Below are 25,000 nucleotides of genomic sequence, written 5' to 3'. Positions count from 1 at the left end.
GTGTTTGATGCATGTGTTTGATGCATGTGTTTGATGCATGTGTTTGATGCATGTGTTTGATGCATGTGTTTGATGCGTGTGTTTAATGTGTGTGTGTGTTCAGATGCCTTCATGCATGTGATTAATGCACGTGTTTAATGTGTGTGATTAATGCATGTGTGTGTGTTCAGATGCCTTCATGCATGTGGTTAATGCATGTGATTAATGCGTGTTTAATGCATGTGTTTGATGCATGTGTTTAATGCGTGTGTTTAATCCGTGTGTGTGTTCAGATGCCTTCATGCATGTGGTTAATGCATGTGATTAATGTGTGTGTTTGATGCATGTGATTAATGCGTGTTTAATGCATGTGTTTGATGCATGTGATTAATGTGTGTGTTTGATGCATGTGATTAATGCGTGTGTTTGATGCGTGTGTTTGATGCGTGTGTTTGATGCATGTGTTTGATGCATGTGATTAATGCATGTGATTAATGCATGTGTTTGATGCATGTGATTAATGCGTGTTTAATGCGTGTGTTTGATGCATGTGATTAATGCGTGTGTTTGATGCATGTGATTAATGCGTGTGTTTGATGCATGTGATTAATGCGTGTGTTTGATGCATGTGATTAATGCGTGTGTTTGATGCATGTGATTGATGCGTGTGTTTGATGCATGTGATTGATGCGTGTGTTTGATGCGTGTGTTTGATGCATGTGTTTGATGCATGTGATTAATGCATGTGATTAATGCATGTGTTTGATGCGTGTGATTAATGCGTGTTTAATGCGTGTGTTTGATGCATGTGATTAATGCGTGTGTTTGATGCATGTGATTAATGCGTGTGTTTGATGCATGTGATTAATGCGTGTGTTTGATGCATGTGTTTGATGCGTGTGTTTAATGCATGTTTAATGCGTGTGTTTAATGCGTGTGTTTAATGCGTGTGTTTGATGCATGTGTTTGATGCGTGTGTTTAATGCGTGTGTTTAATGTGTGTGTGTGTGTGTGTTCAGATGCCTTCATGCATGTGATTAATGCACGTGTTTAATGTGTGTGATTAACGCATGTGTGTGTGTTCAGATGCCTTCATGCATGTGTTTGATGCATGTGATTAATGCATGTGTTTAATGCATGTGTTTGATGCATGTGATTAATGCGTGTGTTTAATGCGTGTGTTTAATGCATGTGTTTGATGTATGTGATTAATTGCACGTGTTTAATGCATGTGTGTGTGTTCAGATGCCTTCATGGACTTCACCAGCGGGATCCTGTCGGTCACAGGAATTAACGCCACAGGACACATCTTCGCCTCGTACCCTGGCAGACACCTGACAGTCCTGGGCGGATTTGTGGATCAGGTCAGTCTGTCTGTACATAACTGAACTGAAAACACACATTCAGTCCGTGTTTCACAACCGCAGACTGATGCTGTTTGACTAATGCACATTGATCGGCTGAACGTTTCTAGCCAGAAACACACCAATTCAGTGTGAACCCGTGAACTAATTCAGCTCTTCCTGTCCCAAATAAACATGTCATGCTTCCAGTTACTCAACAAACCATTTAGGCCTAAATTTAAAATTTATGTATTTCAATTGCATATAAAATTTGAATTACACATTGTTTAACACAAAAACTGATATCTTAATAATAGTATACAAAAAATGGCCAAAAATACACATTTGCTAAAATATGTTTGAAAATATTTACATTAATATATTTTCTGCCAATATACTTTTTTTTTAAATATATTTTGAAAATATAAATATATATTTTAAAAGCATCAAAAGTATATCTCAATCCAAGAAAATACATTATATTACATTACATTATTTGTAGTCTATAGCACGTGTGAACATAAATGAAACGAGTCAGATTTCTGTAATGTACTGACAAACTGAGTGTGATTTAAATACACACTACCCAGCTGTATTTATTTATCATCAATAATCTCTTACATTCATGTAATTGAATATTGCTTTTTCCACAGCTAGCCATATTTAACCATGTTTATACTTTTTAACTGAATAAATGTAATTTTTTCCACAATTAACAGATTTATGCTGACCACTGTGAATAAATGATGTTTTGAGTGCGTTGATGTATGACTGTCAAATTTGCATCACATTAAGTTTGTTTGGTTGGGGTCAGGTTAGTTCAGTGACCGCTGATCTCCATCTGTCCGTCAGGTGGTGGGGACAGGAATGCTGGTCCTGTGTATTCTGGCGGTTGTGGACGGCAGGAACATCGGTGCTCCTCGAGGCGTGGAGCCGCTGGCCGTGGGTCTGATCCTGCTGGGCATCAGCGTCTCTATGGGACTGAACTGCGGTTACCCTCTGAACCCCGCCAGAGACCTGGGCCCTCGCCTCTTCACCGCCGCCGCCGGATGGGGCATGGAGGTCTTCAGGTACGACAGAATCAGGTCCTCAGGTGCGAGTGTGTTCAAAGAGATAGCAGTGCATTAATGAAAGTCAATAAAGTTTCCATATTTCAAATATAGTGGAAACATTACACATTTAATTCTAAAATCACACTATTAAGAGATTTGATCAAGTCTGTGTTATTCCTTTCAGAAGGCAAAGAAAATGAATATTAACCTGTTCAAAAAAATAGCAGCATCAACATATTTCCCTTTAATCTCAAACACAATTTTTTTAAACTTCAGTTTATATTACTGAACTAATATTTAGTTGCATAACCGTTGTTTTTGATAACTGCTGCACATCTGCACTGCATCGAGTCGACCAGTTTCTGCACAGACTATGTTCCACAGTTCCTGTGTAATTTTGGGTTTTGCTTCAGAAACTGCATTTTTAATGTCACCTCACAATTTCTAAATTGGGTTTAGGTCAGGGATTGAACTGACCACTCCATGAACTCGATCCTTTTTGTCTGAAATCAAGATGTTGCTCGCTTACTCGTGTGTTTGTGTCGCTGTCTCGTTCAAACACCCATTTCAGGGGCATTTCTCTTCAAGTATTTTGCTGTATTCAAACTGACCGATGATACCGAGTATACGATAAATATGCCCAATACGACCAATTCTGCACATTGTGGTGCTTCACGGGGGCTTCTTGCTGATAGCTTGGCTTCGATCAAGCGTCTTCTGACTGTCACAGTACTTACAGGTAATCATAAATCATCTTTCATCTTTCTGGAGGTGATGGTTCTTTGCCGTTCGGAAAATTCTTCAATCCGTTTTATCAGTAGTTGCTCATTTTCTTCCATGTGTTTTGGGTTTTCGTTGCCATTTTAAAGCATTTGAGATCATTTTAGACGAGCATCCTATAATTTCCTGCACTTCTTTATATGTTTCCCTTCTCCAATCAACGTTTTAATCAAATTACATAGTTATTTTGTTTGGAACGGCCCATTTTACTTCAAAATTTAGAAGTAAATCTATTTTTTAACAGTGTGTGAAACATTGCTTCCCTCCCTCTTTAATAAAGGACACATAATGACACCTATTTTTTTGACAGAATGAATGAAATCTCTAATTAAACTCCACACTGCTGTTATTTTGATCACACCTCTTTCAGTGCATTAGTGCGTTACTCAGAGCAAGCAGCACATGTCGGGCGGTTGGGTTGTTTTTCTATTGCACTGCTGCTTCTAAAAGTCAATTATATGCAATGCAGAAGTGTCAGTACTACTAATAACAGCGGTTCATCAGGGTACTGATGTTGAGACAGCTGTGTGAGTGTGATCAGGTACGAGCGCATCAGTAAATGTTGATTGCGTTTGATATTATGCTCTAACAATCATCATGTTTTACCGTAGCATTCGTTCAAAAGCAGGTAGGCTTTATGTCTTCAGTGAGATGATTTTGTGCATTACATTCTGTCTGGATGAGCGACTCGCTCAGTTTGAGTTCAGTGAGTTTAGCTGTTCTTGTTGACAGTTTCATCACAACATCAGTTTAGTTTGAGTTAATGAGCTCTGACAGCCTAATTAACGTGCTGCGCACACACACACACACACACAAACTCTCTATTGATCAGTTCATTACGTAATATCACGTGCACTCAAGAGCTTTAAATGTGACAAACGTGCAGCTTCACATCATGCTTGTTTGATTGTAATAGTGAACTCGTCTCATAGACGCACTGTTTTTTGATCAGTTTAATATGATCCATTTCTGAACCCTAAACAAACCCTCACAGAAACACAATGAATGAGTATCATAATCAGAAAACAACACACAATGTCAAAAGTACATTTAAAAAAATCCAGACTGCTCTGTAATCATCAGCTGTTTTTCACCAGTTATTTTAGCCTCATTAATATATATATATATATATATATATATATATATATATATATATATATATATATATATATATATATATATATATATATATATATATATATATATATATATATATATATATATATATATATATATATATATATATATATATATATATATATATATATATATATATATATATTTATTTATTTATTTCAGTTTTATCACAGTATCGTTAATATATTATTATAGTTTTATTAATATTTTGAATTAGTGTTTATTTTTATATTTAATGTTTGCATTATAATTTTAGTTAGTGTTTCGTAATTTTGTTGTTTATTTTATTATTTATTATTTTTATATTTTCCATTTTCATTTAATTTTGATCTGAAGTTGTAATACTTTTGTTGTATTTTTTCATTTGTATTATTTTTTTAGTTTTACTTATTTTATTACATCCTTTTTTATGTTTTTAATATTTCATTTCAGTTAACATTTTATTATCTATATTTATTTTTTTTGTTTAATTTTTTAGTTTTAGTTATGCTAATAACCTGGTCTTCGTAGCTGGTTTATCAGATGAAGCTCCTGCACAATCACATGTGGCACATTGTGATGATTTGATGGTATGATATATTAAGATTCGGTCATATTTTGTGGTGATTTGGTGGTATATTGTGATTATTCTGTGATATTGTTATAAATCAGTAGTATGTTATGAAGATTTGGTGATATTATGGTAATTTTATGATATAATGATTCAAGGTGTCAAGGTGATGTCCATATGGCAGAAATGTACAGTAAAAATCATGCAGTCAGTTAATGACGTGTATTCAAACAAAGCAATGATTGTATGTTGTGATCAGATTTAGCAATATTTGTATATAGTTTTGTATGTTGTCTGAGGGTTGGCATCATCTCTTCTCAGGTGTTCAGTCATCTCAGATCTTCATAAGCTTAGTTTAACTTTATTCTCCGTTCTGCTTGTCACGAACTTTGTCTTTGACACTGGTGACATAAATACATCCACATTAATACTTAAATACACATCACACATTAACAGCACAACATAAAATTAACTGACCTCAAACGTTCCTTACACATAACAAATCATCATCCACAGTTATATATACAGTATATATATACAGTGGGTACGGAAAGTATTCAGACCCCCTTAAATTTTTCAATCTTTGTTATATTTCAGCCATTTGCTAAAATCATTTAAGTTCTTTTTTTTCCTCATTAATGTACACACAGCACCCCATATTGACAGAAAAACACAGAATTGTTGACATTTTTGCAGATTTATTAAAAAAGAAAAACTGAAATATCACATGGTCCTAAGTATTCAGACCCTTTGCTGTGACACTCATATATTTAACTCAGGTGCTGTCCATTTCTTCTGCTCATCCTTGAGATGGTTCTACACCTTCATTTGAGTCCAGCTGTGTTTGATTATACTGATTGGACTTGATTAGGAAAGCCACACACCTGTCTATATAAGACCTTACAGCTCACAGTGCATGTCAGAGCAAATGAGAATCATGAGGTCAAAGGAACTGCCTGAAGAGCTCAGAGACAGAATTGTAGCAAGGCACAGATCTGGCCAAGTTTACAAAAAAATTTCTGCTGCACTTAAGGTTCCTAAGAGCATAGTGGCCTCCATAATCCTTAAATGGAAGACGTTTGGGACGACCAGAACCCTTCCTAGAGCTGGCCGTCCGCCAAACTGAGCTATCGGGGAGAAGAGCCTTGGTGAGAGACGTAAGAAGAACCCAAAGATCACTGTGGCTGAGCTCCAGAGATGCAGTCGGGAGATGGGAGAAAGTTGTAGAAAGTCAACCATCACTGCAGCCCTCCACCAGTCGGGGCTTTATGGCAGAGTGGCCTGACGGAAGCCTCTCCTCAGTGCAAGACACATGAAAGCCCGCATGGAGTTTGCTAAAAAACACCTGAACAAGATTCTCTGGTCTGATGAGACCAAGATAGAACTTTTTGGCCTTAATTCTAAGCGGTATGTGTGGAGAAAACCAGGCACTGCTCATCACCTGTCCAATACAGTCCCAACAGTGAAGCATGGTGGTGGCAGCATCATGCTGTGGGGTGTTTTTCAGCTGCAGGGACAGGACGAATGGTTGCAATCGAGGGAAAGATGAATGCGGCCAAGTACAGGGATATCCTGGACGAAAACCTTCTCCAGAGTGCTCAGGACCTCAGACTGGGCGAAGGTTTACCTTCCAACAAGACAATGACCCTAAGCACACAGCTAAAATAACGAAGGAGTGGCTTCACAACAACTCCGTGACTGTTCTTGAATGGCCCAGCCAGAGCCCTGACTTAAACCCAATTGAGCATCTCTGGAGAGACCTAAAATGGCTGTCCACCAACGTTTACCATCCAACCTGACAGAACTGGAGAGGATCTGCAAGGAGGAATGGCAGAGGATCCCCAAATCCAGGTGTGAAAAACTTGTTGCATCTTTCCCAAAAGACTCATGGCTGTATTGGATCAAAAGGGTGCTTCTACTAAATACTGAGCAAAGGGTCTGAATACTTAGGACCATGTGATATTTCAGTTTTCTTTTTAATAAATCTGCAAAATGTCAACAATTCTGTGTTTTTCTGTCAATATGGGGTGCTGTGTGTACATTAATGAGGGAAAAAATGAACTTAAATGATTTTAGCAAATGGCTGCAATATAACAAAGAGTGAAAAATTTAAGGGGGTCTGAATACTTTCCGTACCCACTGTATATCAATTCATTCCATTAAATCCATTAAACACTGTATTACCAACCACTCTCTTGCACTTCCTTCAAACAATAATCCGATTTAAAATAACCACCACCACTGGGATTACTACCAATGATTTTTTATAAGCATTTCTTCTGGCCAGAGGTAAGAAAGCCCTGGATGTGGAGTGGAGGGGATGAGTATGATCTTTAAAAATCCCAATAGCTGTTCTTTTCCATAAAACAATCAAATAAGACCTGAAGTGAATGTTGTTTATTGCCAGTAATCTTATTTGCCTGATTAATTATTTGCGAGAGTTTGTTGTTCTGTTAAACTGTTATATTACTCAATCATTGACCTGTATAGCATAGAGTCTGTGTACTAACATTAAAACTCAGGCGCTGTCTTGCCTTCTTATAGACAGACTCTACATTACTTTCAAAGTTGAGTTTATCATCAATAATTGTTCCTAAATATTTAAAATTCGAGACCTGTTCTACAATCTTTCCAATATTAAAATGCAAGGAGCTACTATCAAACCAACCAGTAATACTATTGATACACTCAAAATATGAAGGGCTATTAATTTCTTTCTGACTGGAAACCAGTGCCATATCATCAGCATACTTCATGAGGGAGAGATTATCATCATCACACTGCAGTTCATTGATGTATACAGAGAATAATATTGGTGATAATACACATCCCTGGGGTAAAAAAAAAAAAAAAATTAAGATAATTTGCAAGACAATAAGAGTCCTCACATTGTTGAATTCTTTCCTTTTGCCTACCTATTAATGTATTCAAGCCCTTCCACACCTCTCTTATATTTCCTGTTTTTAATTTCTCTTTATATTCCCTCTGTGCATCTTTTATCTTACATTTAACTACTTTATTTAACTCCTTTTCCTGCTGATCATTCTGCAAGAAAGCAATTTTCTTCATATTTAAATAATGTTTCAAATCTTTATCCGTGGCTTATGATTTGGATAGATTGTGACATTCTTGGTTTGAACAACAGAAATGAACATAACCGGTTATTGTATCATTCAGCAATTCATAATTATTACAACAATTGTGATCATTAAAAAATAAGTCCCGTTCCGTACACTCAAAGCAACCTCTACATTGTTGTATTGAGTCTCTGGACCATATCTGAACCTGCTGAATGGCAGGCTTATTCTTCTTTAATAGTTGCCTATATTTTGGTAACAGATGGATAACATTGTGATCCGAGCGTCCCGGAGGTGAATGTAATTTTGGCACATATGCACCTTCCACATTACCAAAACATTTTTCCAGAGTCTTATCCAGTCTCGTCGGACAGCTTATATATTGCTCAAGATTTGGCAACAAAGTAGATATGTCGCATTATTGAAATCTCCGAGCAAGAAGACTGGGTCACCCGCAGTATTGTACAGCGCTCAGCTATGCCTTCGGCGGCCAGAGCAAAGTTTGGTCCAGGCACATAGACTAAAATAACTATTTGTCTGAATTCACGAGGTAGATATATGGTCTGAATAAAACAGTCAAAAGTTCATAATGAGCTGAGCAATGAGTTTCACATACCGTAATGTTCTTCGCCACCGGCTGTTATTAAACATACACAAACCTCCTCCGATGGCTTAAGTTGATTTGACACTGTCACGGTCCAGACGAATGAATGAATATCCATCCAGATTTATATCGTCAATCGCCTCCGTCAGCCATGTCTCCGCGATGCAGGTTAGCTCTGTTGAAGTCTCTGTTATACTTCACCAATGCTGTGAGTTCGGGCATTTTGTTTTGGAGCGAACGAGCATTAGTTAAAGTTATAGTTGTAAGAGGGAACCGACTGCTGCGATGTTTAAGTCTGTTTTCTTCTTTCCATACGTTGTTTGTGTGCAACAAATGATTTCAGAAGGAGCATACAGCAACTTTGGTGGAGTTTTAGTCTCAGCAGATCTTCGCAGCTGTAGAACATCACCCTCATCAATCCGTTGTTCCTTAAATTTCCCAAATCCACTACATCGCCCAACGCACAAGCACAATCGATGACGCATTTTAAAATCCAAAACACAACAAGAAGCTTAAAAAGTATATTTCTCTTAAAACATAGACTTTAAAACAAACATGCGCCCCCGTCTTGAGGATTGATAAGAGGCTGGATCCAGACTGAAGCTTGTGTTATTCCTGGTTACAGAAACCGAAAACCTAACCCTAACAAGCACTTTTGTAATTTTACTAAGAAGAAATCTTAGTTTCAAACTTCTGTTTGATTGCTTTATACAATGTATGTCGCATTTTTTATTGGTTTGATCTACTGTAGTTTTTCCCTATTGCTTGTAATTAGCTTCTTATTCTTATTCAATCAGTTACTGTTTCCTTGTCTTCAGTGAGCTTGAGTTTTTAAATTTTTTAATTTAGGCTAGTATTAGTTTTTTGTGATATTGACACTGGAGACAAGATTTATGAAATTTCTATGGTATTAGAAATGTTGATATCATAAAGACTTATTTAAAGCAAAAATAACTATATCATGATAGGCTATATATTGTTGCTGTGAAAAAATAATTACTCTTATTGTGATATGATTTTGGTCATGTCACCCACCCCTAATGAGATGCACTATGTGAATGTTTGGCTAAAGAGATGTCTAGATTTAAACAGAGAGAGTGTGTCTGAACCCCGAACCTTATCAGGAAGGCTGTTCCAGAGTTTGGGAGCCAAAGCTGTACTTCCTTTAGTGGACTTTGCTATCCTAGGAACTACCAAAAGGCAAGAGTTTTGCGACCTTAAGGATCGTGATGGATTGTAGCGAGCTAGAAGACTAGTTAGGTACGCAGGAGCTGAACCATTAAGGGCCTTAAAAATAAGTAGTAATATTTTGTGTAGAGATTGTAAAATTGAGTAATATGATCATATTTTCTTGACCTGGTAAGGACTCTAGCCGCTGCATTTTGGACTACCTGTAGCTTGTTTATTGAAGATGCAGGACGACCAGCTAGCAGTGCATTACAATAGTCCAGTCTAGAGGTCATGAATGCATGCTTTTCTGCATCTGAAACAGGTAACAGCTTGGCAATGTATCTAAGGCCCTGTTTACACTTCGTATTAAGATCCGTTTTGGTTGATCGGATCACAAGTGGACAATGGAGACACATACCCGTTTACACCTGGCGTTTTAATCCATCTCTTCTGTCCACTTTCGACCACTTCTGACCAGATTACCCCCGTGGTGCTGATTATGTCAAGAGAAGGGTAAATGGGCAGATCCCTCTGTCGGCTTCAAAACAAGTTATCATGCACTAATATTGCATCTGCTTGTACTTACTGCTGCTAGTATTGTTTGCACAAAGTTTTGTTCATGTATTTTTTTTTCAGATATTTCAGAGCAATGGAACATAAGCTCAGACAAATTTCACACATTCGCAAAATTAGACAAAATAGAAAAATGCAGAAAGCAACCGCTTTCGTTTCAGCAGTGATTCGGCCAGTCAAAGTTTAAATCCCGTCTGATAAGTGCGAATCCTTGTACGTCTCACAATGATTACTTATTTGCTCAGTTGGCGGAGAGTAGGCAGTCTTTTGTGGCTGCTCGAACACATTTGACCACATCAGCATCTACACCACGAAAGCCCTATCTCTGGAAGTGGTCGAAAGTGGACAAGCTCGAAACGTTTCTCATCATGTTTACACCTGTATTTAGCGTTTTCTACTTGTGATCCAATCAACCAAAACGCTAAGATGGAAGATGCTGTTTTTGTAACATATGAAATATGAATTGAGAATGAATGAATGAGAATGAAAATTAGCTTTATTGTCCTTTTTGCTCTGTAGGCAAACTGCAGGAGGTCCAGTAAGGGTCCAGTGATGTCCTTCAGATAAGCCAAAACCAGTCTTTCAAATGATTTCATGGCCACAGACATTAGAGCCAGACGTTAGTGACTAATGGACTGTAGTCATTAAGTCCAGTAATTCTGGGTTTCTTTGGAACAGGGATGATGGTGGAGCGTTTGAAGCATGAGGGGACTTCACACAGCTCCAGTGATCTGTTGAAGATCTGTGTGAAGATGGGGGCCAGCTGGTCAGCACAGGTTTTCAGACAGACTGGTGACACACCATCTGGGTCTGGTGCCTTTCTTCTCTTGTTCTTTCTGAAGACCTGGCGCACATCATCTTCACTGATCTGCAGTGCATGTGGTGTGAATGGTGTTTTTTCAAACCTGCAGTAGAACTCATTCAGATCGTCTGCCAGTTGTTGAATCTCCACAGTGCTGGGGGATGGTGTCTTGTAGTTGGTGATGTCTCTCAGACCTTTCCACACTGAAGCAGAATCACTGCAAGAGAACTGGTTCCTTATTTTTCCAGAATAATTCCTCTTTGCCACTCTGATCTCTTTTCCAGTGTGTATTTGACCTGTTTATACAAGTCAAGTCAAGTCACCTTTATTTATATAGCGCTTTTAACAATACAGATTGTGTCAAAGCACTTAACAGTATCAAATTAGAGGATAGAGTGTCAGTAATGTATAATGATAAGATTAAACACTCAAGTTTCAGTTAAAGGCATTTCATTATTGAATTCAGACATGTCATTGTCTAGCTCAGTTTAGTTTAAATAGTATCTGTGCAATCAAAACGACGATAATCGCCAGAAATTAAGTGTCCCCAACTGAGCAAGCCAGAGGCGACAGCGGCAAGGAACCAAAACTCCCTCTGTGACAGAATGGAGAAAAAAACCTTGGGAGAACCAGACTCTGTCAGGGGTCAGTTCTCCTCTGACCAGACGAAACCCGCAGTTCAAAAATGTATATTTCTATTTTAATTTTGTTGCAATTTCTAACAATAGTAGTATTATGTAGTTAGGTATTTTATTATATTTTAGTTATTTTGTTATATTTTTTTAGTTTTATTGTATTCAATCGAGGTCTTCACTGGGGATATATCTCTGGGGGTCATCTGGGTGTCCTGGTCTCCGCTGACGATCAGGGCTGTAGACATCATCTCTTGGTGCTGATCCACCATCTGACCGGATACGGACTGAGAAACAGAACAGGAAAGAAACACAAATATTAGCGTAGATGCCATTCTACTTACGATGTAACGAGTACATCGTGTGTTATGGGGAGTGTTCCCGGTTCTGGTTGATCTAATTAATGCAGCCTAACAATCCTTTAACGGATTTGAATAATAGAAGCGTATTAATGTGTTATGTGTAAGCCAGGCTAAAGAGATGGGTCTTTAATCTAGATTTAAACTGACAGAGTGTGTCTGCCTCCCGAACAGTGTTAGGTAGACTGTTCCAGAGTTTGGGTGCTAAATAGGAAAAGGATCTGCCGCCCGCAGTCGATTTTGATATTCTAGGTATTATCAAACGGCCGGAGTTTTGAGAATGCAGCGGACGTGGAGGACTATAATGCGATAAGAGCTCGCTCAAGTACTGAGGAGCTAAACCATTCAGGGCTTTATAAGTAATTAACAAGATTTTAAAATCTATCCGATGCTTGATAGGGAGCCAGTGCAGTGTTGACAGAACGGGGCTAATATGGTCATATTTAACACCAATTAACACCTCTGTTTTTTCAGAATTTAGCAGTAAAAAATTACTCGTCATCCAGTTTTTTATATCGACTATGCATTCCGTTAGTTTCTCAATTTGGTGTGTTTCACCGGGCCGCAAAGAAATATAGAGCTGAGTATCATCAGCATAACAGTGAAAACTAACACCATGTCTCCTGATAATATCTCCCAAGGGTAACATATAAAGCGTGAAAAGTAACGGCCCTAGTACTGAGCCTTGAGGTACTCCATACTGCACTTGTGATCGATATGATACCTCTTCATTCACTGCTACGAACTGATGGCGGTCAGATAAGTATGATTTGAACCATGCTAAGGCACTTCCACTAATGTCAACAAAGTTTTCTAGTCTATTCAAAAGAATGTTGTGGTCGATAGTGTCGAACGCAGCGCTAAGACCCAGTAGAACTAATAAAGAGATACAACCACGATCAGATGATAGAAGCAGGTCATTTGTAACTCTAATGAGAGCAGTCTCAGTACTATGATACGATCTAAATCCTGACTGGAATTCCTCACAGATATCATTTTTCTCTAGGAAGGAATATAATTGTGAGGATACTACCTTTTCTAGTATCTTTGACAGAAAAGGGAGATTTGAGATCGGTCTGTAATTAACTAGATCTTTGGGGTCAAGTTGTGGTTTTTTAATGAGAGGCTTAATAACAGCCAATTTGAAGGTTTTGGGGACATATCCTAATGACAATGATGAATTAATAATAGCCAATAGAGGATCTATGACTTCTGGAAGCAGCTCTTTTAGTAGTTTAGATGGAATCGGGTCTAACATACATGTTGTTGGTTTAGATGATTTAACAAGTTTATACAATTCTTCCTCTCCTACAGTAGAGAATGAGTGGAATTGTTCCTCAGGGGGTCTATAGTGCACTATCTGATGCGATACTGTAGCTGACGGCTGCAGGGATACAATTTTATCTCTGATAGTATCGATCTTGGAAGTGAAGTAGTTCATAAAGTCATTACTGCGGTGCTCTTGGGAAATGCCAACACCTGTTGATGCTTGGTTTTTCGTTAATTTAGCCACTGTATTGAATAAATACCGAGGGTTATGTTTGTTTTCTTCTAGAAGAGACGAAAAGTAATCAGATCTAGCAGTTTTTAATGCTTTTCTGTAGGATAGGGTACTTTCCCGCCAAGCAATACAAAATACCTCTAATTTAGTTTTCCTCCAGCTGCGCTCCATTTTCCAGGCTGCTCTCTTTAGGGCGCGAGTGTGCTCATTATACCACGGTGTTGGACTCTTATCCTTAATCTTCCTTAAGCGTAAAGGAGCAACCGCATCTAAAGTGCTAGAAAAGAGAGAGTCCATAGTTCCTGTTACATCATCAAGTTGTTCTGAGCTATTGGATATGCTGAGGAACTGAGATAAGTCAGGAAGATTATTTATAAAGCAGTCTTTTGTGGTAGAGATAATGGTTCTACCATATTTGTAACAAGAAGTTGGCTTTACAGCTTTAGCTATATGGAATATACAGGAGACTAGATAATGATCTGAGATATCATCGCTCTGCTGCCAAATTTCAATGCCACTGACATCAATTCCATGTGACAGTATTAAATCTAGAGTATGATTTCGACAATGAGTAGGGCCTGACACGTGTTGTTTAACACCAATTGAGTTTAGAATGTCTATAAATGCTGATCCCAACGAATCTCTTTCATTATCAACATGGATATTAAAATCACCAACGATTAGGACTTTATCTGCAGTCAGCACTAACTCTGATAGAAGATCAGAAAATTCTTTAATAAAGTCTGTATGGTGCCCTGGTGGCCTGTATACAGTAGCCAGTACAAACATCACAGGGGATTTATCATTAACACTTGTGTCTTTGGATAATGTTATATGAAGCACCATTACTTCGAACGAATTATACTTGAAACCCGACCTCTGAGAGATACTGAAAATATTGCTATAAATTGTAGCAACACCTCCCCCTTTACCTTTTGGACGCGGTTCATGTTTGTAATCGTAATCTTGGGGTGTAGACTCGTTTAAAGTAATGTAATCATCTTGTTTTAGCCAGGTTTCTGTCAGACAAAGCACATCTAGTTTATGGTCAGTGAACATATCATTTACAAAAAGTGCTTTTGAAGAAAGGGATCTAATATTCAATAAGCCAAGCTTTATCATGTGTTTATCTGTATTATATTGTTTTTTTATTTGTTGAACATCAATTAAATTGTTACTATTACTTTGGTTTGGATGTTTTCTGTATTTTCTAGTTCGGGGAACAGACACAGTCTCTATAGAGTGATATCTAGGTGAAAAAGTTTCTATGTGCTGAGAGTTAACTGACTTTGTGGCGTGAGGCGGCTAGCAGACGATCGGTTTAGCCAGTCTGTCTGCTTCCTGACCTGGGCTCCAGTTAGTCAAGTACAAACTCTAAGACTATGTGCCATATTTCTAGAGAGAAGAGCGGCACCACCCCAGGAGGGATGAACACCATCTCTTTTCAACAGGTCAGGTCTGCCCCAAAAATTCTTCCAGTTGTCTATAAAGCCTATGTTATTTTGCGGGCACCACTTAGACATCCAGCCACTGAGTGACTCTCATCACCACGGTAAGCAGGGAGCGGACCAGAGCATATTACAGTGTCTGACATCGTACTTGCAAGTTCACACACCTCTTTAACATTATTTTTGGTGATCTCCGACTGGCGAAGTCGAACATCATTAGCGCTGACGTGGATGACAATCTTACTGAATTTACGTTTAGCATTAGTCAGCACTTTTAAATTTGCCAAGATGTCAGGCGCTCTGGCTCCTGGTAAACAATGGACTATGGTGGCTGGTGTCTCTATTTTCACGCCCGCATAATAGAATCGCCAATAACTAGAGCACTTTCATCAGGTTTCTCGGTGGGTGCGTCACCGAGTGGGGAGAACCTGTTTGATGTTCTGATCGGAACGGAAGAGTGGTGTTTTGACCCGCGACTATGCCGCCTCACTGTCACCCAGTTGCCCTGCTGCACGGGCTCAACCGAAACCGAACAATGTACAGGACTCCTTGAGCTAGTCGCATCCAAAGCAGTATCTACAGCCCTCACATTCTTACTGTCCTCAACTAAAGTCTGGATGCGTGTCTCTAGTTCTAAAACCTTCTCTGTCAGCCTAACTATTTCCCTGCATTTATCACATGTGAATCCCTCGCTGCTGACAGAGACAGATAAACTATACATGTGGCAAACAGTGCAAACAACAATAGCAGGAGAAGAAGCCATTACTCACCGTGATTGATGAATGATACCAACTTAACTTACCACTTACCACTGTTGTTTGATGAGCTCGTGAAAAACGGAGCGAGGGAAAAAAAATAAATAAATAAAAATAATAATAGGCGCAAATAGAAATGCAAATGGAACCGCGAGTGACAAGCTAACGGGCTAACAAGCTGCACTCGCGGTTTTTAAAGGAGAACGATCAAATTAGTTAGATTAGTTTGAAAGATAACACCGGAAATATGGTGGGAATTAAGTTATATATTATCACTTTAGACAAAAGGGATTGAAAGTAAGAGATTCAATAAAACGCGAAGGTACACGGAGCTACAAACACAAACCTCTCAGCAGCACAACAGACTGAAGCAATCAGCACAACAGACTGAAGCAATCCTGTCCCCATTCCTGTAAGCATCTTCTTTGGCCTGACAGAGCTGGCTAAGTTTTGCAGTGAACCATGGTTTGTCGTTGTAGGTTAAATGAGTCCTGGTAGGAATGCACATATATTCACAGAAACTGATATAAGATGTTACAGTCTCTGTGAGCTCGTCCAGATCGTTTGCAGCAGCTTCAAAAACACTCCAATCAGTGAGGTGGAAGCAGGCTTGTAAATCCCACTCTGCTTCATTAGTCCATCTTTTTACAGTCCTTAATACAAGTTTAGCTGATTTCAGTTTCTGCCTGCAGGTCGGTATAAGATGAACCAAACAGTGATCAGAGAGTCCTAAAGCTGCCTGTGGGACGGAGTGATATGCATCTTTTATTGCTGTGTAACGGTGATCCAGTATATTACTGTCTCTGGTGGGACATGTAACATGCTGTCTGTATTTTGGCAGTTCACGGGAGAGATTTGCTTTATTAAAGTCCCCGAGAATGATTAAAACAGAGTCTCTGTGATCTGATCAGCGAGTTTCTGTAAAGCTGAGCTCACGTGCGCATGCGGAGGAATGTAAACACTCAAGAGAATGAATGAGCCAAACTCCCGCAGCGAATAGAATGGATTACAGTTAATGAAGAGAGCTTCTAGGTCTGAACAGCACATCTTTCAGGTTTTGTGGTGTTCTGCCGAATGTTCAGCAGTTCATCCCTGTCTAAAAAAAAAAAACTAACAAAAACAGTACACTGGAGAGATAAGCACTGTGGCTGCCATCTTAGATGATTTTTTTCAATTTCAAAACATTTTCAAAGACAAGTAGCTGTCTAATATAACACCCAAGGTTTTGACTGCAGAGGAAATAACAGTAAATCTTTGTAGATACACATTGTAATTTAAGAGATTCTGTGTACTTTTTTTTTTTTTTGGTCCAATATGTAATAGCTTTGTCTTATCCGAATTTACCTTAGATAATTAGTTTGCTTAGATAACTATATATAAGACCAGATGAAACGTCTAAATTAAGTATCATCAGCACAACAATGGAAACTAATCCCATCTTTTCTAATAATATTACCAAGGGCCAGCATGTATATTGAAAATAGCAACAGGCCTAAGACAGATCCTTGCAGCACTCCATACTTTACTGGCATTAATTGAGGTGATTCCCTGTTTGAATAAACAAAGTGGTAGCAATCAGACAGGTAGGATCTAAACCATCTTAAAGCCTATTATGATGATTCAGTGATATATTATGATAATTTGGTGATGCATTGTGCTGATTCGCTGACATATTGTCATTATTTGGTGATACATTATGACTCGGTGATATATCACTAATTCATCACAATATATCACAGATCATGACCATATATTATGCTGTTGATTATTCAGTGATATATTATGAAAATTTGGTGAGATACTGTGATGATTCAGTGATATATTATGATGATTTGGTGATTAAATTTGTACAATTCTGTGATATGATGATTTGGTGATATATTGTGATGATTCAGTGTTATATTATTATGATTATTCTGTGATATGATAATTTGGTGATATACTATGATGTTCAGTGATATATTATGATAATTTTCTGATGTATTTGTGTGTGTGTGTGTGTGTGTGTGTGTGCGTGCAGCACTGCAGATTACTGGTGGTGGATCCCTGTTGCCGGGCCGTTGGTAGGGGGCGTCGCTGGTGCTGTGATCTACTTCCTGTTGATCGAGCTTCATCACACCAACCACATTGACAAACCTCACGAAGAACCCGAGGAAGAGGAGGATGAGGAGGAAGACGAGGACAGCAGCCTGAAGGACAAATACGAGATGATCAACATGAGCTAGAAACCCGAGATCAGTAGAGTTCCTGTCGTGAAGTAAAGCCGGTAAACTCATTTCCACACGCTGTTTACATGAGTAAACTCATCAGTGACACCAGCAGACCTCCATCCACCTTCACAGCTCAGATAATGAACGGGTTTTCACTGATTGATCATGTAAGTGCTTTAACTAAATACAAGCTTCACATCTGTAAACCCATCTTTCCCATAATCCCCCACTGCACATAACATTTGATTGTATTTTGCTGATGGTTAATACTATATTATACTGAACCCAGAACAATCGATTCAATGGCTTTTATACCTTTAAAGTGCTGGAAACGGAACTCTGTTCAGATTAAAGCAAGAATCACCAATCAAAAGCACACCGACTCACTGATGATGAAACGACCTGACAAACATGCTTGTCTGAGCACGCCCATCATGTCACAAGCGTCAGTGTAATGGTTCACGGCAAAGATTAGCGTTTGTCTGCGAAAGATTTCCCACTAGATCACCACTGTTGAGTTTTCATGTTAAATTGAAGTTTTATTTCACCTTGTTGTCATTCATATATTGTCTGTGGTATGTATAGTTTTGTGTTTGTAGATCAGCCTTCTTTTATTGACTTGTTTTTGAAAGTCTTTCGTAAAAAGTAGATCTTTTGTAATGATGAAATCCTGCGACTTCAACTGTATATTTGTGTTTTTTGCTGAAATAAACTGAACTTTTGCTGAACTTTTGCGGCAGATTTGTCTTGCTTTCAAACGCATCAGATGTTTGCTTGTGTAGGTTCTGTTCATGTCTGGACAAATCTGCTGCGGTCTACTGAGGGTGAAGACAGATGAAGACATTCATCTCCATAAACACTGAAGAAAATGTCATGTTGTTGTTATTACAGGTCATTATCGTTTTGGCTTTTTAACTATTGTTTAGCTTAATGATTTTGTTAGTTTTAGTTTTCCAGTTAATTTCATTTTTGATTTAGTCTTTTTGTTTCTATATCACTTAACACATGCATTATAGACATGACACGACTAGTCCAGATTACACAGGTCTACGTGGTGTACAGCTAGTTTGGTAAAAACAACAACCAAGAAGGACTTGTTGACAAATGTGCTTTATTTAACTGCTCTATGAAAGGCCCTGCCTCTGACATGGTGAAATCAGTGTGGAGTTTTATCATGGCACCCCAGATGACCAATAATATTTTAGGGGCGGTTCATGTCTCTTTATGCTGCACATCTGAGCATGCCACAGCTGAATATATACCGTATTGTCCCGAATATAAGACGACCCCCCTTTTTCCAGATGTACCTTTTGGAAAAAGGCTTTTTGAAAACCTAATCTTGTTTTTTCTCTCTCTCTCTGTAAAACATTTTTTCTTAAATTATTTTCAAACTGCATATTTTTCCTATTTTAATTTTTGTTTTGAAAGTATGGTAAATACTGGTAAAATGTATCAACAATGACATTGAAAATATACACTTTTTGATATACCATTGAAATAACAGGTAGCCCATCTGAATTATATAACATTTAGGCTATCCATCTCAATTTTCAATTTTATTAACAGTAGAAGTGAAATCTTATTGTAGTCTTCAAATCTGGGTACTGTCTTATGTTTTAAAATCACTTACAGAGGAAGTTTGGTCTCATCAGACTAACATGACAGTCACGACATATTACATATTTCATGGCACACTGGTTTTATGCGCCACCTATTGTTGTGGGTGTATTACTGACATGTCAAAGTCTAGACCCCGAATATAAGACGGCCGCGTTTTTGCACATGTATTTCCAAGAAAAAACATTGTCTTATATTCGGGTCAAGACGGTATATATATGTGACCCTGCAGCACAGCTATATCTGCAGCAATAGCCAACAATACATTGTATGGCTCAAAATTATACATTTTGTTTATGCCAAAAATCATTAGGATATTAAGTAAAGATCATGTTCCATAAAGATATTTAGTAAATTTTGTACCGTAAATATATCAAAACTTCATTTTTGATTAGTAATATGCATTGCTAAGAACTTCATTTGAACAATTTTAAAGGTGATTTTCTCAATATTTAGATTTTTTTGCTCCCTCAGATTCCAGATATCCAAATAGTTGCATCTCAGCCAAATATCATAACAAACCATACATCATTGGAAAGCTGAATAAATAAGCGTTCCATTGATGTATAAATCTCTATTTTGAAAAATGGACTCTTCTGACTGGTTTTGTGGTCCAGGGTCAGATATATACATACAGCCTTTTCAAGGTTTGAAGCAGTGTATGACAGTTATGGTTAGTGTTACTTTTAGTAAAAATATTTTTTCTAAAATGCTTCATTTTCAAGGAGCAGAATTTCTTGTTTGGTTTCAGATGACTTTAATACGTGTGATACAGATTAAATGTTGCTTTCACTTTCAGCTTACTGGAAGTCTCTGTTTGAAACAAGCGCTGGCTTGATCTCAGGCAACAGATGTGATCTATTTCCATAAAACCAATGAATCAGACGCTCATTCAGACCCTGATCAGAGTGAAGCGAGCTCTTGAGAATCACACCTGAGATGTTATTCTTCTGGAGATCTCATGCAGGAGAAGCATTTGCTGATCTAATGGAGATCAATCAAAGCTTCAGAACGCTTTCAGTGGCAGGTTTTCTCTCCAATTAGCCCACTGTACTTTCCCTCTTCAAACAGTGCCAGAGCCGGCAGCCAATCAGAGCAGAGAGTCTCTCAGGCTCCGCCCCTCTCTTCAGTCAGACTCTCGTCCTCGAGGAGCAGAAGAGCAGAAACTCCTGAGCCCTCCAGAAGATCATGAGAGTCCTGAGCGCTTTACTCCTCGTGAGTGCTGTCACAGCGTCTGTGAGAGGACACACAAACTTCACAGGTAAGAGCATGCTTCCTGATCCAGCAGCCGGTCTCAAGCATGCGCTGGAGCTCTTATTTTAGACTGACACAGCAGACTTCACTGTCTAATTGCATGTTCTCAGAGAAGCTCTTTGAACGTTCGCCACGGAAAGTCCTGAAAGCCGCAGGACGGCGTGATGGGACGGGGCTTCGTGCTCAGAAATTACACATCTGGGTTTAATTTTAGCAGAGCCTCCTCCAGTAAAGACGGTGCTGAAGTCCAGCTTCCATCTGTATCACGAGGGCAGAGTGTTTGAGGAGACCTGCGCCGTGGTCCCGTTCCGGTCCGAAACCCTCCACAGATGCGCCTACAACCACAGCGACCCGCTGGTGCTGATCATACACGGCTGGACGGTGAGAGAACAACACAGGGCGGCTCTTAAGACGTCTCAATTCACTCCTCCACAGATTACATTAAAAAACTAATTTACATTGTAAAAAGCATTTACAAGAACAAGAAACAAGAATGATCCTTAGAAGAGCAATCGGCCCCTAGGGCTTGGACCCTAAAAATCTGTCAGTAGGGAATGAAAACTTGTTTTCTGAGTCCATTGGCAGATATTTGTTGTCATTTTAATCAGAAACACACTTAAGAAAGCATTAAACACATAAAACAAGGCTTTATGTCTCATGTTATTTTGCATCTCCAGTAAATGTATCTAGATTTAAGGATCTTTAGACGTTTGCACTGGAGAACAAGACAGAAACACCGAGGAAGAGCAGCACTTTACTGCAGTGTGACCAACAGCAGATGTTCCAGTGTTCTAGCGCTTGGGGGCAGAGAAATTAAAGACCATCGCATAGACAATCGTAAATTGCTATAAAAACTATAGGAAATTAGTTAGAGTTTAAGAATTCAACTTCTGAGTCAACTTATTGAGTTGTATTAGCACCACCTCAGAGTTTATGTATTGTGTTCAATTTTCCATCTTTACTTGTTCTTGAAAATGTCTTCAATAATAATAAATCTACCTTCATCAAGCCTGCAGAAGATCAGAGCTCAGCGAGACCAGCGCTTTTATGAAGGTTCCTCCTCTAGAAACCAATCTGTTTTTCTCAGGCAAAACGGGGTCATATCTGTGTTTTCTGCCTGTTAGACGCTACGTATCGCTGCTTTACGACTCAGTTCACGACTCAACAAACATGTGGAGCAGACAGGAAGTTCCTCCAGACAGAGGAAAGGGCAAAGACTTTGAGCGATGGCTTTGTTTGGCTGATATGTTTGTGTGAATGACGTCAGCTCTTCCTCCTGCTCGCAGATGAATGGACTCATGGAGCCCTGGCTCTTCGATCTGGCCTCTGCGCTGAAGGTCCGGCTCGAGCGGGTCAATGTTCTCATCAGTGATTGGAGGAAGCTGGCGCTTCAGCCGTATCCAATCGCAGCCAAGAACAGCAGACAGGTGGGGCGGGACGTGGCCGCGCTGCTCAAGTGGCTGGAGGTAATGAAGGACTTCAGCAGAAACGTTTGCTGAGCCAAACCCAACACAAACCTTATTTCTGGGGTTTTCTGAAGTGGAAGTCATTATAGTTGCGTAAACCTGAATAGTGGCGACAGCAAATGTATTATTTGTGTTCTCATTTGCTCCAGTAGCAAAAGTAAAGAAATCCAACACAGCAGTTCTAGGACTTTTCAACAGAGGATAAAATATGGAGAGATTGATTAACCCAGCCAGCAAAAATATGTTTTGAGAGCATTTCGCTTGCTTTCCTAATCACTTTTTGAGCATAGACAAGAAAATTAAATTTCCGACTTAAACTGCTGTAAGTCTTGAATGTTTTGGAGCACAGATTTGTTTGTTTGGTTTCTTAATAAAGATGACACTTTGCAGACTGAAGTGGAAAAAGCTTTAAAAAAAAACTAAAATAAGTTAGAAAAATAATGTACATTATTATGAAAAATGCACAAACTAATAACTAATTTTATATTAGAAATATGTATTTTTCAAAACATGTATGAAAATCAAAGGCTTAAATCTAAACAAGTTGTGTTCCAAATTTGAGGTTGACATCTCAAAACATGAGATTTCAGTCAGATTGAGTTTGTGTGCAGCACCGAGCGTTTACACTACCGTTTCTGACCGCAAACACTACCAGTGTGACACAGGACCATTTAACCTTGTTTTCTTTTTTTACACAGCAAGTGCCTTTACCAGGTTTTGTACCATTCTGATGAAGTAAATACAATTAAAAAACAATAATAATAATAATAATAAAAAAACTATAAAAATTCTTCAGTCAAAAATGGCAGAACAGGGTTAAATACAATTTTTCTTGGTTATGCGAATGTCAAGCGAACATTCCATTGTATCATTCTGCAAACATTATTGGAATTGTTGCTTCTTGTTTCAGAGAACATTCAAAAGTAACATTTAAGAAACTTTAGATGAACATCCAACTAAAAGGTTTCAGAATGAAAATGCTCTATGAACAATGTATAAATAACAGTTTGAGAACATTATTAAAGACCAGATCACTTTGAACAAACTGTTGTTACACCGAGACGCGCGATAAAAACGATCTTTTCCGTGTTAATCTTTTCGTCCTAACCAGCCGTGAACATGATAGTCTCAGGTACTGATTATGTCTTAGAAATGTCACACAATATGATATTCAAACTATCCATGCGGAAAGCAACAATAGACAGTTTACCTCAGATCTCGAAAATAAATTAAAGCAAAGATGTGCGTTAAAGCTGCAAACCAGCGAGTGTGTTCCATAACAAAGGTGGTATCGGTCACTCAGTACGTACTTTTACTAATGTTAAAAAGGTTTAATATTTATGAATTGTAAACGAGTGCAGGCTGTGATATTTGTATCTAAGAGTGAACCGCTTGAGTCCTGATTGCACTTCCTCTCTCGACAGGAAGTGGCGCAGCTCTCCATGGATGACGTCCATCTGATTGGCTACAGTCTGGGAGCGCATGTGGCCGGATTCGCTGGAAGTCATTTCAGAGGACTGAGGAAAGTGGGCCGCATTACTGGTACGATGAAGCCAACTATTGTTTTAGTGTTTATGCATAAAAAGTCATTTTTTTGTTGTCCATTGATTTTAAATATAACACTTTGTAAAATGATTTATGTGAACATTTCCAGCAAATTGTAACAATACCGTGACAATACTGATAAGCGTGATCAGACATGTGACGGTAAGAACACGAGGTCTTAACGTGACTCAGAAGTGCGGAGAGATGCCCGCGGCGTTCAGAGTCCGGATCACGGAGTGTGTTTGTGTGCTTGCTGCAGGTCTGGATCCGGCCGGGCCGCACTTCGAGGGTCTGCCGGCGTTTGACAGACTGTCTCCAGACGACGCTCAGTTCGTGGACGCCATCCACACCTTCACCGGCTCCAGCATCGTGCCAGGAGTGGGAATAAAGCAGAGCGTCGCTCACGTCGACTTCTACCCCAACGGAGGCTCCTTCCAGCCCGGCTGCAAGATGCTGGACATTTACAGCAACGTCTTCCAGTACGGCCTGCAAGGTACCGCTGGACACACTACAGACACGATTGATAGGATTCATCTGCATTTATTTACATAAGAGGCCATTCAAACTGGACGTGTTCTTGTGTTCTTGATTAATTACACAAAACACGGACATCTTTTTTTAAAGTTTTTATAAGATGAATCACATTCAGAAGCAGCTGAAAGAGGAATATGACTGAAGCTCTCAGTGCACAGCAGACTTATATCATATAGAACAATGGTTAACATTCAGTTTATATTTAGCTCATATACAGGTGCTGGTCATATAATTAGAATATCATCAAAAAGTTGATTTATTTCACTAATTCCATTCAAAAAGTGAAACTTGTATATTATATTCATTCATTACACACAGACTGATATATTTCAAATGTTTATTTCTTTTAATTTTGATGATTAGAGCTTACAGCTCATGAAAGTCAAAAATCAGTATCTCAAAATATTAGAATATTTACATTTGAGTTTGAATAAATGACCATCCCTACAGTATAAATTCTGGGTATCTCTTGTTCTTTGAAACCACAATAATGGAGAAGACTGCTGACTTGGCAATGATCCAGAAGAGGAACATTGACACCCTCCACAAAGAGGGTAAGTCACAGAAGGTCATTACTGAAAGGTGTGGCTGTTTACAGAGTGCTGTATCAAA

At 38.7% G+C, this 25,000-nt stretch overlaps 2 protein-coding genes across 4 annotated transcripts in view; both read left to right on the top strand.

The window, feature by feature from the left end:
• The window catches only part of aqp9a (aquaporin 9a), a 22,251-nt gene extending 3,551 nt beyond the window's left edge, over positions 1-18,700 (top strand). Inside the window, exons 4-6 of the mRNA XM_058766668.1 lie at positions 1,225-1,343; positions 2,175-2,392; positions 17,783-18,700. Of these exons, the coding sequence (XP_058622651.1) occupies positions 1,225-1,343; positions 2,175-2,392; positions 17,783-17,987 (542 nt within the window). The 3' untranslated portion in view covers positions 17,988-18,700. The remainder of the gene's footprint in view (positions 1-1,224; positions 1,344-2,174; positions 2,393-17,782) is intronic.
• Positions 18,701-20,524: 1,824 nt separating this feature from the next.
• Positions 20,525-25,000, top strand: part of LOC131534040 (hepatic triacylglycerol lipase) — a 14,290-nt gene continuing 9,814 nt past the window's right edge. The window contains exons 1-5 of one of the 3 annotated variants that reach the window (XM_058766667.1): positions 20,525-20,850; positions 21,058-21,224; positions 22,130-22,309; positions 23,734-23,851; positions 24,114-24,347. In XM_058766667.1, coding sequence (XP_058622650.1) covers positions 20,778-20,850; positions 21,058-21,224; positions 22,130-22,309; positions 23,734-23,851; positions 24,114-24,347 — 772 coding nt within the window. In that variant the 5' untranslated portion in view covers positions 20,525-20,777. The remainder of the gene's footprint in view (positions 20,851-21,057; positions 21,225-22,129; positions 22,310-23,733; positions 23,852-24,113; positions 24,348-25,000) is intronic. The other 2 variants (XM_058766666.1, XM_058766665.1) reach the window with 2 other exon arrangements.

The sequence above is a fragment of the Onychostoma macrolepis genome, chromosome 25, assembly GCF_012432095.1.
Source record: "Onychostoma macrolepis isolate SWU-2019 chromosome 25, ASM1243209v1, whole genome shotgun sequence".
Taxonomy (NCBI): domain Eukaryota; kingdom Metazoa; phylum Chordata; class Actinopteri; order Cypriniformes; family Cyprinidae; genus Onychostoma; species Onychostoma macrolepis.
The sequence above is the reverse complement of the archived record's forward strand: the minus strand, read 5'-3'. Positions and strand labels throughout refer to the sequence as shown.